The sequence below is a fragment of the Harpia harpyja genome, chromosome 1, assembly GCF_026419915.1.
Source record: "Harpia harpyja isolate bHarHar1 chromosome 1, bHarHar1 primary haplotype, whole genome shotgun sequence".
Taxonomy (NCBI): domain Eukaryota; kingdom Metazoa; phylum Chordata; class Aves; order Accipitriformes; family Accipitridae; genus Harpia; species Harpia harpyja.
In genome coordinates, this window is record NC_068940.1 from 24,678,581 (window position 1) to 24,694,539 (window position 15,959).

Here is a 15,959-nt window from a genome sequence, read left to right on the forward strand (position 1 = left end):
GCAAGAGATGAACATCTTGCAGGGACAGAGAGAGATGATCAAGGGCCAATCCATTTTTCAGGGGTAAGCATTTTGAAAAGTCATGTAAGATACTAATTAAGTTGTGAGAGCAGCTTACATTCTTCTATCAATTACGGAGGCTGCTTTTCTTTTTTAAGAATCCAAAATATCCAGGCCTTGGAGGAAGTATTTTCAACTTTCAGATGAAGGTGGTTCTTCTTTTTCTTCTTTTAGTTCTTTGTAAGAGAAGACAATGATACAACTTTATCTATAAAAGAACAATAGATGTCTGAGACCTTGGATAAGGACATTATCCACACACAAATAACAGACTATACTTGGCTTTAAAGTTCTGCTTGTTCTCTAAATATTTACAAATTAACTGGACAGACTAGACTCCCTGTCTGTGAACAAATTCTTTTCCTTTTTTTCTTCATTTAGGTTCAGCAGAAAAACTTGAATAAATCAGAAGATGGAAAAGGGTCAGTTACAGGTCTGGAATACACGTGCCCCTGCCTAACCCGCACAAGCCACTCGTTTCCCTCTAGTTTGCCCATCTGTAAAATAGGGGCATGTCTTGCCCTTGGTACTTCTGGTATCGCAGCATATATCATGAGGACAACTCAGATTTCTAAAGCACTTTGGGTCTGGCAGGCAGCAAGGGCAATGAAAGTGTGGAAAAGGGTTTTGTGTAGTTTCATAAATTGGCTGCCCTGGCAGCTTAACATTTCCTTGTATCCTCTTGAATAACATCCTCATCAGAAAAGTACAGAATGCTCTTTCCAAAAAGCAAATATTTCTTCAAAGCTCCCAGTGGGTAAAAGGAAGTTAGGAACAAAATAAGCAAATTTTATCAACTATTGTAGTTAGATGGCCAGACAGTAGCAGTGTCTTAAGACGTCAAAGAGCAGTACTGTACCTTTTAAAGATAAGACTTACTACTACTTTTAAGTTCTAGGGTAGTCTGGGAATCCTGGCTTTAGGCATGCATATACTATAGCATTTTCAGTCACACAAGCCCTAATAAATAATGCTTATGCATTTGCATATTACTATCCTTTCACAAATATGTTAGATTACTCATTACTTTACTATAGGTGTTGTACAGAGGCTATTGTTATGATGGCTGCAATAACACAGAAGCCTTATTTGGCAAGACACATATTTAGGATAGACTGACCCCCTTCTAAGGAAAACTGGAGAGGCTGAAGTATCGCAAGCTTATAAATGCATATTTCTGAAACATTTAAATGTACTCCCAACAATTAATCTAATTACTGAGCTCAACATTATAAAAGGACATAGAATATGAGAGTTTGGAACACAAATTCACCACCACCTCCTACAAGTTTTAGTTAAATGGTGTTCCAACTACACCGATAATCTCCACAGACAGCTGAAGTCCAATATTGATTACTGTTTTAATGATACACAAAGCCATAAAGATTGACCTTTGCAACTTTACGTTACTGGTAAGGTTGTGCGCTTCTTATATTTCATATATAGCACAGCAAGTGATATTACATGTAGATGTTTTAGCAAGAAGCAAACAGGCTGTAGAGGGTGCTAGTATGTCCTAATGCTTGGAGCAAAGATGGCAAATGTACATAAAAAAATGGATTCTGAATTCCAGGCAAATCAAAGCTTATTAAGCATATAAATACATTTTAATTTATTAACCAGAAATAAGTTCTGGAAAATATTTTAAATTCTTACTTGCATTTCTCCCAAGATGTTTGAATGCATATGTTATAATCATTAAATAAACTCAATTTAGAAATTAGGGGGATAAAACCCTACACACAACACAACCCCCCCGTACATTTAAAGACTTAATTCCTCCCGTGCTAAGGAAACGCAACATTTGTATATGTTTGCTTTGATGATGGGAAAGCTTTTCTCCCTCTGATCATGAAACAATGCCGGTGCCTCAGGCCTGATGTGAGGACAACGCAACCCGCTCTGTAACATACAAGGTTCATACGCATGCAAGTCCCTTGGGATCGCAGGTGCCACGCCACGAGCACTTGAAAGAGAGAAATCCTCAACTCGGGCAGAGCCCCATCCAGGTAGCCTCCCGCAATGCAATATTCACATCTATGCAACTCCAATGCCGAGGAACGAGCTGTTGGGCTTAATCAGCTAAGAAATGGCACAGCGTCGCCTTAGCGTGTAGACCCGCAGCTGGGCATCACCACAGACCCCGCCGGTAGCCGGCACCTTGAGACCAGCTGCTCCCACCAGCTCCCTCGTTTCGGAGCTGCTGCAGAGTCGCGTGCCCCAGGTCACCTCAGAAGAAGAAGATCCAGTTTTGGACACGGAACACAAGCCCAGAAGACAAATAAGACTATAAGTCCAAGACCACAAATCACGCATACAGCTGGGATTTCCCCAGCCCGTGAGCAGACAGCATTGTGAAGATGGGGGGTGAAGAGCCAACACGGCCGGACGCCCTGTGACAGAAGGAATGTTCTGGACCGGTCCCCTGCTGCAGGTGACCAGAGACAGCACTTTGATTCTCACCTGAAAAACGAGGCAGGCACTTCCAAGTGACCCGGGTCTCCCTGTGCCACTGAAACCCAACGTTCTTTTTATCTTGGTCTATTAAGCATGAATAGGAAGCTTCTCCTGCTTGATCAGCTGGGAAACAGTTTTGCCTGAAGCTGCCAGTGCACTTGTGCCAGCCAAAAAAGAAAGACATGGGCTTCCTGCAGGGGCACTGTCCTTATCATCTAACTTGACAAGCCAGCTGCGGCCGGAGCAGACTGGCCTTAGGGAAGGGGACATAGGTTGATTGCAAAGACCATTTTTATTCTTCACACAGAGCTGCGGCTAAACTGGAATTGGATTAGTCGGACACGTGTCTGACTGACAACCCCGATTCCTTTGGCTGTTTTCTGATCTTTCAATTCAACTCTACCCCTTCACAGAATAAAACATATATTATATAAGTATACAGACTTTTCCTGCAGCATTTCTGTAGTCTTTCCAGTTATGAACTGCGATAGCCTAGAAGTCATGGCCAGGCACACATCCCAAGAACATAGTGCTCCTTGATCCTAAGGCTGATGCGTGAGGAGTAAGACAAGGAGAGTTCCACCAACCCTTTGAGATGAAGGCTTTCTGCACAACTCACAGTGGTTGCGGTGACATAGGCGTAGTTGACACCTAGGAAGAGAAAACACTGTGCATACAGCTCTCTGCCCTGCATGAAAAGAAGAGTCTGAATGTACATTTTTTCCTAAGAACAGGCTTTCTGCAGAACTGGGGTCCCAGGGGAAGAAGGGGACCTTCAGCTGGGTCACGAAGATTCCTGAAAACCGAGCTTTGTGTCTGGCCAGTCCCCTAAAAAAATCAGTTGGTAGATTATTTCTGCATTTTATTCCTCAATACTAAATAGGAATGAGTATTTTTCCACTAAGTGCACAAGACCCACATTCTGAGCATTCCCGCAGTAACATTCAGTCATAGTTTAACAACATTTTCAAACGACAATCTTATTGTTTTAATTATTGTGGTATAAAGAGCTGGAAATGCGCATCAGACTCAGTTCCAACTTAAAAGTTATGTCTGGAAGAGGCAGTTGTTGCAGGGGGAGGAATAAAGATAGAAGCAGAACATGACTGTGGAGATGTCCTTCCACTTTGTTAGATAACAGACAGGAAAAGAGAGTTGTCATTTGCTCTCTCCCAGCCCAAGGCCATTCAGAGACCAGAATTACTGGCCGACCTGTAGGCTTGGAAACCCAGTCCACCTGTCCTCTTACGGAACGACTGGCTCACAAATTTTGTTATCCACTAGTTTGAATTCCTTATACAATGAGTGCTTCCCAGTCACTAGACTATATGAGAAAAAAAAAAAAATTCTAGGTAGAACATAAGGTTTGGAAGAGAGCCAGTAGCTCCAAAAAGCAGGGGTGACAGCTAACTAGCCAACTGGGGATGGAAAGACCAAGCACAGTGATTAAAAAAAAAACACACCCAAGACCTTTTTTCTCTAGTAGGTAATTAGCAGTAGCCCCAACAAGGAAATAGAGGCATCCTTCTGAAGCAAGGCAATACCACAGCAGGGTCCTCTCGAGATTCCCATCGTGTAGTCGGGGTGAGGGGCCTCCTTTAAGTTCAGGAGAGGACTGGGACTCTAACACATGTTAAAGCTCATGTGCTGATCGGCATGTTGGGTTTCTGACTGCATGAGTAAAGCTAATGTGCACTGCTCTGATACAACCTGCTACCGGGGACACCTTCAGACTTTGACCGTGTTGCTTATGCAGCAATTACAGACACATTTTGTTACCGGGCACAAGGGAGTCTTCTGATATGTTTCATCATTTATACTGTAACGCATTACAGCACGACACTTGATTCGGATGGACTTCTCCAGTGAGATGCCTCCATTCGAGCTACTCCCGGACCAGATCATTTTTCTATCAAAAGCAGAGAGATTATCGCTAATTATTTCCTGCTGTCCCCTCTGTGTCTTTTTTATTCCATTAAACAAACAGACAGTGTTTGGTATATGAGTAAGAAATGTAGTGTAACAGAAAATATGTTAGAAAGGAAATTATTACTAATCACTGTTTTTTTGCCCAAGACAGCTAAAATGACCTACTTCCTCAGCTCACCAGCTGAGCAAACTACTGACTTCAAGATGTGAGAAACCATCCTTGTTCTTTGGTTCCAAACACAATTTGGTTTCTGTAATGAATTCGAGGAGCAAATATCACCTGGGCTGAAAGAGAAGCACACAAGAACTACATTCATCCCATCAACAAAAGACATGAATGGGAAGCAGACAGACAAACCTAAAACATAGCCTAACAGTTTATTAAGTAAGTTTAATGATTTTAATATACGGGAACTCAAGAGAGCATCAGTTACGTTAACATTTACCCAGGACACTCCAGTACATGTTAGGAAATAGAACGTAAACTACTCTTAAAATAAATCTGTACTATTGCTTTGGGCAGCAGGAAGATAAAAAGTTAACCAGAGCTCTCAAGCGACCACTCGGATGGAAATTAATTACAGATGTAAGGGGCCTGATTCATTACCTACTGGAGTTAAGAAGTATCAACTACCTTATGAACACATACCAAACTCCCAAATGGATATACTTCTCTTATACTCCATTAAACTACTCAGGCGTCTCAGTATTTCCAGGACTGAACATAATTTTGTGACAAAGTAATTAATCACTCTGTGCGCTTTATAGTTGGCACTGTGAGCCACACGCTCAGCGTCCACATGTTTTGATTCAGGAAGCTTTAATTTTGTGGTGGCTTGTTTTTGCCACGAATGAGAGGAGGTAGTCCTCAAACATCAGCTCACCTGAAAATTTCAAATGGCAAGTTAAAATCATATATTTACAAGTGGCTTTGGGGCTTCCCTTTTACTTTTCTCTGGCTCCAGAACAGCACTAAAGGTTTCTTTCCCCTGAAAAAAAAAAATAAACTGAAACAAAATAGGGACACTTGACCGAGAAAATCTGTAAAAATGCGGAGCCATAAACAATATTCTTCCATAATTTCAGCTACAAGTTGTTCTCAGACCCATGGCCAGGAGGAATGACCTCACTCCCAATAAAATCTAGTCCTATCAGGAAGAAATTAGTTACTGGCAATACAGTTATCTAAAACCAAATACAACCTCAGGAAGACAGATTTAATATTGAATTAATGCTTTGAAATATATCCAGCCTTGTCTTCAAAAGCCATGAGACTTGCTTGAAAGAAAGTGACCTACTGCACAGATCTTCTACCACTTACATGTAAGGACGCATGCAGGCTGTGTCTAAACTGGCAGGTAATTCGGCTCAATGCAAGTGAACAAGTAAAACAAGTGGGCTGGCGTAAGGCCCCTGCCATCTACATGAGGTTTCTATTTCAGTCCAACTTCAGTCTGGTTGGTTGGAGACCGAATGTTCCCCATCACGGACACGGTTTGAAGCTGTCCGACGGACCAACCACCGGTCCATCTGGAGGTGATTAGATCCTCCTTAGGATGATGAAGATTTGGTGCTGTTAATTCAAAGACACGCTCAGGCAATCCCAAACAACGACCGCTTCCCTCTTCTCAGTTTATTGTCCTCTCCTGCTTTGCACTGCTCCCCTCCATCATCCCCAGGACACCATGCCCGCGGCATTTTAAAAGTAATCTACAGGACCAAGGCAGGTTTGCACTCTAGTAAGCCTTCGAGTTCGCTCCTGTGTCCCCACAAGGCAGGCTGTACCAGCTTTGGGGCAGCTAGGTGAGACAAACTCCAGCTGTAGGAGGGAAAAAACCCTCCAGCGACAGCTGGTCCCGACTTTGCCAAGTCACCTCAGGAGCCAGGGGCTCTGCCGCTCCGACCCCACCCCGCAGCCCACCATCTACCTGTCAAGGACTTTCAGAGCTCACCTCCTGTTGACCCTCCAAAATATGTGGAATGGCTCTCGGTCACGGGAACATTTTAGTACAGGAGTCCCTGGCTGAGGAGGGCTGTCCACCACTCGCTCCTCTGAGGACGAGGTACAGGTATCCGATTCCTCACGGGGCTTCCACCTTCCCGAAATATCTGCCAACCCTCCTTGAAGGTGGCGAGTTGAAGGTGACTCTGCGAACCGAAACGCCCCAGGGAAACTCAATTACAACGAACCCCCCCTGCGAGGTCGAAAACGCTGAGAAACTTCCATGATGTGTTCCAAAGGCATTTGCTTTCTCTTCTTCCCCCTCAGGCGGACAGAGCCTCGACGCCTGTCGAGGCCCGTGGGTCAGAAAGCAACCCATGCTGCCAGCCTGCAAGCCGGGGCCGCGAATGCGTTCCCTTCTCCAGGGCTGGGGCAGAGACTTTGAAAAAAAAACCCGAAGACGCTGTGTAGGCAAACGTTCGCCGTCGATTTATTTCAGGTCTTTTTGACCCGCAGAAAAGCCGTGGGTCAGACATCTTGGTGAACGCCTCACTGACAACCCCCCCCCGCCCACACACCTGCCCTGTAGCTCCACAAGTGCCCCTCACCAGGCCCGGAGCCCACTGCCGGCACCAGCCTGCCTCTGCCCGCGGTTGCGTGAGGGGGCGCGGGGAACCCCACGGCGCCCAGCGAGGGCTGGGGGGGGGGGGGGGGGGGGTCGGAGAGGTGCCCGGCTCGGCCGCTGCCCCTCTGTGGGGATGAGGAGAAGGGGGGGGGGGGGAGAAGCAGCGCGGCCGCTCCGGCGTGAGGAGGAGCCGCTCGGTGCCGCTCTTGCCGCCGAGCGTGTGTCAAACCCACGTGCTCCGGCAGCCCGCGGCGGGGAGCGGCGCCCAGCGGCAGGGCCCCCGCCGCCGGCCCCTCACCGCCGCCGGCCCCGCACCGCTCCTCCGCCGAAACCCCACGGGGAACCGCGCTCCGGACCCGCGCCGCCGCCGCCACCCCGCGGCCTGCACCGTCCCCGCGGCGGCGAGGAGGAGGAGGAGGAGGAAGGGAGGGAGGGAGGGAGGGCGGCGTTTTCCTGCGCGGCGCCGCGGCCGTCGCCCCGCCGCCGGCGAGCGTCAGGCGGGGGAAGGCGGGGGGGGGGAGGCCCCGGCCCGGCCCGGCCCTTCCCTTGGTCCCCGCGCCCCGAGGATGGCAGCGCTGCCCGCACCAGTGGCTGGCGGCGGTGTCCCTCCTCTTTTTTTTTCCGGCGGCGGCGGCGGCGGCAGCGGCGGTGGATCAGCGTTGTGTGGGAGGAGGGCGGCGGGGATGGACTTGATCTCTCGGGTCTCCTGCTAAGGCAGCGGCACAGCGCGCCCCGCCGCCCAGCCAGCACCCGCCAGGGCCCACCAGCCGCGCCGGGCAGAGAGGGACCGGCTCCCCCCCCCCCCCGGCTGCTTTATTTTTAGGGGGCTCTGCTGCTCCTCTCCCTCAGCCCCCCCCCCCGCCGCTCTCACACACGCACAGGGACACGCACGCACCCTCCTCCTTTGCCCTTTTATCCTCCCCCCCCCCCCCCGCCGCCGTCCTCCCGCGCCGTCTCCTGCCGCGGCAGATGCGCTGGGGGTCACCGCGCAGCTGGGACTATGGTGAAATTTCCAGCGCTCACTAACTACTGGCCCCTGATCCGGTTCTTGGTCCCTCTCGGCATCACCAACATCGCCATCGACTTCGGGGAACAGGTAAGGCAGCGACTCCCCCGAGGGGGCGAACCCTCGCCTCGATCGCAGCGCTCGGCGCCTCCGCGGGGAAGGCAGGGAGAGGCGGCCCGGGTTTGTGCCGAGCCGAGCCGGGCCGGGCCGGGCCGGGCCGGGTCCCGCCGTCTTCCCCCGGCGCATCGCGGGCGGGCGGGGACGGCGGCTCCTGCGCCGCGGGGGGCGGCTGGTGCCTCCGTGCCGCTCCGCACCGCCGCTCGATGCGCGGGGAAAGGACGGCGGGGTTTGGGTCGTTGTTATTTTTTTTTTTTTTTGCGTGTGTGCGTGGGTTTTTTGTTATTTTTTTTCACCCCACCCTTATATTTCAGGATTATATAATCCGAAATTACATCACGCCTTCGCCGGGGGTTGCTTTTTTGGTTTATTCTCCCCCCCCCCCCCCTCAGGTGCAGCAGCCCCTAGCGCAGTGCAGCGCGGCTCGGCGGCGGCCGGAGCGGGGCGCGGGGAGGGAGGCCCGGCTGCCGCCGCTGCCGTTGTGTCCCCCCCCAGCCCCGCGGCTCTGCCGCAGCGGCTCGGTCCGGCATCCCCGGAGGAGGGCGGCAGCCCGGCGGGGAACCGCTCCGCATCCCCTCGGTGAGGGGCTCCGGGTCGGTGAGCCTCTGGCTTCGCCCCTTTCCTCCGCCGGTGTCGAGGGAGGCGGGAGTCCGCGGTGACGGGGCGCAGGGCAAGAAGCTGCCGCCGTCCTTCAGCCGTCAGCAGAGCCGTGCATCGTGTCGGTGACCTGAAGCTGGCTGTCCCCTGCTTCGGGCACCGAGAAAACACCCCGCCGTCCCCTGACTCGCCGCCAGCCACCCTTCCAGGCAGACCTCCCACTTCGCCCTCTCGATCCCCACTTGCTGCGTTTGTACCAGTAACACGTTTCGTTTGCCCGAGCTTTTCCACGCAGGGTGCTCGTTTGCCGTAGCACCGTGGAGTGGGGAGCTCGCTGCTCTCTCGTCTCGCTGTGCGTGACAGGTAAGGCCCTGGTCTTGCGTGGGGCTGCGCTATATAGGGCCTATCGTTACATTTTTAGTAGGACGGTATACGCTAATACTTAGCCACGAGTGTCAAGCGGGGCAGCCACAGTAAATGCTGCATCTCAAATAGCTTTTATCCTTGACCCAAGTCATGCGGGTTTGCTGAGAAGCTCTTGTTTTCCAAGCGGAAGAGGCAGTTGCTCCCGTGCTCCTTAAGCAAAGTTACCAGAAAATTAGTGGGTGCTTTCACCCGTTTGTAAAGAAGAAAACGAAAGGAAAAACATCACAGTGGGAAAAAATAGCTAACACTAATCATATGTCTGTCATGATTGTGTTAATCTCATTTTGCTTCCTAGTCCTTTAAATTTAAATAAGCCATGATACTAAAAAAATGCAATTCCATCCTTGTCTAACAACTACATACTTTCCTACTAAGTCAGTCTTCTATAAATCATACTCGGGGCGGGGGGGGAAAGGGAAAACTAGAGATAGAAATGACAAGGAAAAGGTGATTTAAATGCTAATATCTGTGCCACGTTAATAACATACAGCAGAAGTTAAACTGAAAGCAGTTCACTCGGCAAGCGCTGTATAACAGGTGCGTGAGTACAGTTTGCTGCATACAAGGTCAGCTTGATTCAAAATCCATGTCAGCCCGTAAAAGACTTCAGTGTGCTCTGGACCAGGATTTCAAAAATTAACAGGCAAGAGATTACAATTTTATAAGTGAGGGGCCTTCTCTCTGGCCTGATACCAGCGACGTGGGAGGGATGTTAACGTGCAGATGATACATGTAAGCACTTATCTAACCAACTTTGACAGCGTTAGGGACAAAATATCTCAGAAAATGTGTTTTATTTGATAGCCAAGTCATAGGACTGGCCCTCCAGGAGAGTCGGGATTATCCCCTGTCTCAGATGGCAGCCTGGGGAGGTGCTTCCTTGGAAAGGGAGAAATCTAGCGAGCAGGGAGACTCCTGCAGAAACCCCCAGTGCAGGAGTGGGAACTGGAAAGACGCTTTTTGTACCAGCCTAGTGGGAGACTTTCCTACAGGGAAACCAGGAAACCGAGGTGGGGAGAAAGTTACTCCACGTCTGAAGAGATGCTCTTACAGACAAAAGGACAGGGATTTTATTTTCCTGTATATAGTGCACAAAGTTATTTTTTACACTTGTAGGGCATTACTGTTGGGCTTGTCTTGCTGAAAATATACTGACTTGCTGAGCCAGTCACCTTTCCGCTCTCCAAAATTGTAGTAATTTTAATAACAGGCCTGAATGGAAGCAACGTAAAAGAATGGGTGTGCCAACAGATAGCTCTGAAAAGGCTGCCGTACCTCCTCCTGTGAATGTATGCTGCAGATAAAAAAGATTTCTAAGAATGATAAGGGAAGTAAAATTTGCATGAAGTAATGTTACCCGCTCTGGAGAATACTGTAAAAGAGGCAGGAGGGCTATAGGTCAGAAATAAGAGAGATGACTGTAAAAAATTAGGGAGAGAATGGACCTTGCCTGACCAGGGAAGAAGAGGTGTTTAAGAAATGCCGTAAGTCATAAACCCTTTTGATGCGTCGTATTCATACGTTGCTCTCTCAAGCGGGGAGACTGTTTGGAGGCAGAGTGTTAAAAGCAGAGCCTTTTTAACAAAACCTAATACTTTTAGGCACCTGAGATTGAAAAGTGAGAAACAAAGAGAATCTCACCTTATTTTTTACCTTGAGAGACTTTTCTGGATGTTGAATAGTTTTATTCAATAGCAAAAATCACCAGGAAATTGCCAGATCCTTGGTAGGCGGCTGTCTCTAGATTTCTTGCTACTTTATGGGAAATTTACAGTTAGGCTAGAGAATATTTGCAGAACATAGTTTATGACTGTCACCATTGCCCCGCATGAGATGTTTGCTATGGCAAGTCTCTTTTGTTCGTAGGAGTAAAAAATGCTGGAGCGGTGCTCATAAGAAGTAACAAGGTCAGCTCCTGCCGTCACTTCCAGAACCGCTATAGCCAGTGAAGAGCCTCCTGTTGACCCTTGGACCCGAATCCAATAACGCTTTAGGACAAGGCTTTATTACAGAGTTACTCCAGTCTAGTGAGCTAACCTCACCTGTTCACCTCATAAAATCTTCTTAGACAAATACCTGATTTTTTTTTTCCCCCACTAAAAAAGGTAGTCCTGATGCACGACCAGGTAAATTGCCGGAAGATTAGAGAAAGAAACCATTTCTAACCTATTTCCCTGATTTCCTTCTGCAACCCATTTGCCTTACAATTTATTTACAGTACTACATAGCTTTTATGAAATAAAATACTACATAGCTTTTTTCTTAGATTAAGGCCTTCAGGAAAATAGTCCCAAATATTTTGGCTGAATGTTCCTTCTCCATGTAAATACGTGTCTGTGTGCGTGAGTGCATGTGTGTGCACGCATGTATTTATTTGTTTATTTTTCTCTAGGTATATGCACAGACACACAAATAGACACAACAGAGCACTTTCATCCCAAGAGCTTAACACTTACCACCAGAAGAGAGATTCTCCCTTTCATTCTGCTGGTGAGAGCATCTGACTCTCAACATCCTATCCCGAGATTCACAATAATTAGCGTTTTATTTAGAGCTCAGCTGTTGGAGAGCAGAGTTTGCATTATAAATCCCAGCTCCTGTGAAAAATGTTGTTGGATGTACTTGCCTGGAAATAAATAAATAAACTGCTCCCACGCGATGGAGCGCAACACAACCTCAAACAACTCACCCAGCAAATAATACCACCGTTACCCCGTGCGCTCAAAAATTCATCACCACCTACAGCAGTTTTCCTTTTAACACAGTTTCAGAGCTGCTCACATTTATTTTGGTGGCCTGGTTGGTAATGCATGTGTACATTTGCATTAGCATTATTACAAAGGGGGAAAAACCGAGGTGCGCATTACTTCACTACCTTTCTCAGAAGCGCAGAACCAGCCCTAGGCAGCGTTAAATACAATTTGCAAATGCGGCCAGTAACTCTTTCTGCTGCTCACGGGGTGGCAAAGGCCAGGCGGAGAGCAACATTCTGAACTCGGGGCCTGTCTGCAGTAGTCCCTTAATTATCAACGGGAACAGTAGGAGGGTTTTTTTTTTCCTTTTCCTTTCTAGCTATCATATGGCCAGCCCCTGAATCATTAGTTTCAATTGCTGTCACTAGCTGTTGGTTGGGCAGTTTCATTTGCCAACATAACCGTTAAGTGCGCAGACATAATGCTGTTCAGCGGCTTGTGGGTCCTTGGAAGGTAAAACCGAGCAAGCAGAGTCTTGCTGCTGCTTTTTCCTGAGGTCACTCGGGTGCTCTGGTCCTGCGCAGGAATTGCCATACATTCCGCGCAGTGTAGTGGTTGGGATCAAACAGACGAGCCGTAAGGGAAGTGCTGAACGTTTCAGATTCTGAATTATTTTGCAGTAATGGCTTGAAAAACAAAATGGTTTTTTTTCTTGTATTTGAATGTTTTTTTGGTTTTTGTTTTTTCCTTAAGAAAAAAAGTGTTGCCAGAAACGGAGAACAAGTCATGAATAACGTATCAAAAAGAATTAGTGAGCTTATCGTCTGCCCATGCCATTTGCAAACTTAGTAGGGGGTTAAACATTTTGATTAATGCTTTATGAAGCTCATTTTTGGGGTGTTATTGTCTGGACTTTCAGAACAAGCAATGGGAGAGTTCACGTTCCCAGCTGTTCGCCGGGGATTTGGGCCAAGTTGCATAACCTTTCCGTGGCACAGTTCTCCTGCCTTTGAAGTGTGCCTAAACGCCTACCTGTGTGTCACAGGGATGCAATGAAAATGCATGTGTCAGAAGCGCTCCGAGATGAAAGGTGCTGTATGAGTGCAAAGTACTCCTGTTACTGCTGTTGTGAGAGGTCAGGGACTCGTTTAAATCGTGTAGGACTTTAGTACCGTATAAACAAGAAAGCTAACAAGGTCTTAAAATTGGTGTAGACCATGACGGTATGTTACTACCACAATCACATTATTTGTAGGGTATGCTGATGGAAATGCCCTATTTGTTTTAAATTAATGATGTGAACTACACAGCATTCTAACTTAAATGTAAATGAAATTGTGGTGAAGAAACAAACCTCTACAGAGTATACTATCAACAGAATTTAAAAAAAAAAATTTTTTTTTTTTTAATTTTCCATGGTAATATTTTGAAGGAAGTCATTTCTCCTGCAGGACTCACAAGCCAAATAGTCAGGGAAGCGGCTAGGAAAGATCGGTGAAATACATCTAACTTCCCCGTTCAGAGTGAGAAAATCCAAGTGAGACCTTACATGAAGGATCAAAACCCAAACCACATACACCTGAAGTAGTAATTTTCAGAATTTGTACCTCGGTACTGACTCCAGAGACTTTCTTCTAAGCAGCACAGCTTTACTTTCTTTTGCATGCCAGCCTGAGCTCCTAAACAGTCGTCTGCCAAGCATGGGGGGGTTTCAAGCCAGTGCTAAGTGGCCTGTAGACCGCACGGACAATTCTTGACACTACACAAGTGATTAATTAGGCTTATACGTCTACGTTAGTTTCAGCGGGCGTTAGATACCAGGCATTGCACTCACCAGTCACGCAGAGCATTTGCTAGAGTTTGACAGCAAGCAATGCACGCTGAGATCTGGGAAGGAGTCAAAGATCTCGTAAAACAGAGATTTTTTTTGGCAGGTAAAAGCCAAATCTCAACAAAGCGCTGATGTTCTTAAAGGTAACAAAGACACATACTCCTGGCAGCTAAAGCAATATATATTTGCATTTTATAGCACATAAGGTGCAAAATAAACAGGTTATGAAGAGCAGCGGGGCTATCACTGCTGAAGGTTTCAGATGATACTAGAAATTATGAGAATGAACCTACAGATGAGGTGTCCATCCCCTGCAGTGCTCCATGTTGCCGTAGCGTGAAATGTGTATAATCGAGAGCTAGGATCTGTGTTACGCCTCATCTGTCAGTACCTTCTCTTTTTTCATCCTACCCTCTCCTTCCTTCACAAAACCCTCCAGTTCCCCGCTTCCCACTCCCACTGCCTCCCACCTCCCATGGCTGCGTCAGCTCGGCTCTAAGGACTTCTCGGGGCTTTCTTACGCTTCACTGTTAAGAACTAGCAGGTTTTGTACTTGATGATACCCATTAAGCATGTCTGAAGTAGCTGGCTAGCTATATTGCCCACCAGGTTGCTGGAAAATAAACCTTTGAGGTCTGTGGGGTGGAAACGATTCTCCCTACCAGAAGAGTAACCGATGCGGTGGGAGACCAGGTGGACGTACTGCTTTGCCGAGCAGTCCCGAGTCCCAGTCTGTAGGGTGAAGGGCCCTCTCTGGAGACACTCCAGTCATAATATCACTGGATAGTCACTGAAAAAGGGTCGTGGGGTAGCCGAATACTTCTGGTGCTTATTTCAGAGATAGGGGAATTGGGTTCTCCTCCCTACGCCGGTGAAAATCTACTAGGCTAAGACAGCATCAGGAAGGAGAGATGAAATACCCCCAGCCTAATTTTAAAACATGGGTTCAAAACTGAAATTTTGAAAGGTGTTTGAACCACCGTATTCTGCGTCGCGGAGAGAAATCCCCAAAGTAAAACTTTCGGTTTTTAGTTGAACTGACCATTTGTGTCAGGGGTTTTCTTGCTCATTTCTTTCGGTTGCATTTTCACAAACCCAAGAAAGCTGATTTCTCTTCGCTGTTGATTTGGTCTGAACTGATTTTTTTTTAATCTGCGCTCATTTTGCTGCTGCGTGGAGAACTTGGTTGTATACAAAGGCTTATATGACATGACCGATCTTATGACTGTTTGAAGATAAGTGACTTTTTATATGCAAAGAAGGCATATACACAAGGCTTCAGCTCTGAAAGTGCAGATTCTAGCTATTAATTGACTTTCTATCTTGATCCTAGACAAGACATTTATCTCTCCCTTTGTGTGAGTTTTGTCAGTTCTAAAATAGTGATGTGTTTCACAAGGCAGTTACAGAGTTTATTTCTTCATGTTTGTAAAACATGGATGTAAGTTGCTGTATAAATAGAAAATTTAAATTTATCTATCTGCCAGCTCATGCAGAAACCTCCGTGCATAAAATTGAGCAATTCCAAACAGATTTTGCTTTGTAGCTACTTTCAGAAATCTGTGATGTTTTAAAATAACATACATTTTACTGCTGAGCTCAATTCCAGTTTAAATAGCATATCAGAACATGTGTTTCTTAAAAAAAAATTAAGGAAAATTTGTAATGACCTTAGGTTTTAATCCAACTAGCTCTGGGTACCTCATCCTATTTGTACTTGGAAACCTGTGGATTTGGGGGAGAGGGCAACAGGAGTGTTAATATGCAATTAGATCATCAGATTACGCTTCCTTCTGCTTGCTTGATTTTCTACTGACATGATATTGCTGTAGCTATGGTTTTAGACATCGCCGCTGCCTTTTCAGATAACCATTAGCCGGAGAATTAAAAAAGAACCTCCATAAGAACCAGAGACCTAAATGACCCGTGAACTTCAGCATCTGAAACAGCAAAGCTCTGCAGTTCTCCCCACTTCTGTCTCCTCTATGGTATCACTTCTCTTTCAGATTTTCCACAGAACTTTGCTACGTTGCTTTAGAGTTTGTCTGCATATGTAGTTTTTCTTGATTAGTTCCTTTCTGATGTAGTGCAGAATAAAACTGCCTGCATGAAACATTAACTAAGAATAATTCCAGGTGTAAACATGCATTTGGTTCCAAAGAGGGCTGAAGTACAGCATTGTTATTTGCAAAAACACAATTGAATTCCATAGCCTTTTCAAGAGCATTCTAGAAAAGGACAGAGGAAGAACACTGGAGAGTTAAAAGCAGTTTGTT

General features: G+C 46.9%; 1 protein-coding gene and 1 long non-coding RNA gene across 2 annotated transcripts in view; one reads left to right on the plus strand and one right to left on the minus strand.

The window, feature by feature from the left end:
• Nucleotides 1-6,731, minus strand: part of LOC128139269 (uncharacterized) — a 112,006-nt gene extending 105,275 nt beyond the window's left edge. The window contains exons 1-2 of the long non-coding RNA XR_008234297.1: nt 6,399-6,731; nt 5,370-5,435 (exon numbers count right to left, since the gene is read on the minus strand). This is a non-coding gene — a long non-coding RNA (uncharacterized LOC128139269). The remainder of the gene's footprint in view (nt 1-5,369; nt 5,436-6,398) is intronic.
• A 781-nt stretch (nt 6,732-7,512) lies between these two features.
• The window catches only part of ANKH (ANKH inorganic pyrophosphate transport regulator), a 104,516-nt gene continuing 96,069 nt past the window's right edge, over nt 7,513-15,959 (plus strand). Inside the window, exon 1 of the mRNA XM_052781476.1 lies at nt 7,513-8,109. Coding sequence (XP_052637436.1) covers nt 8,014-8,109 — 96 coding nt within the window. The 5' untranslated portion in view covers nt 7,513-8,013. The remainder of the gene's footprint in view (nt 8,110-15,959) is intronic.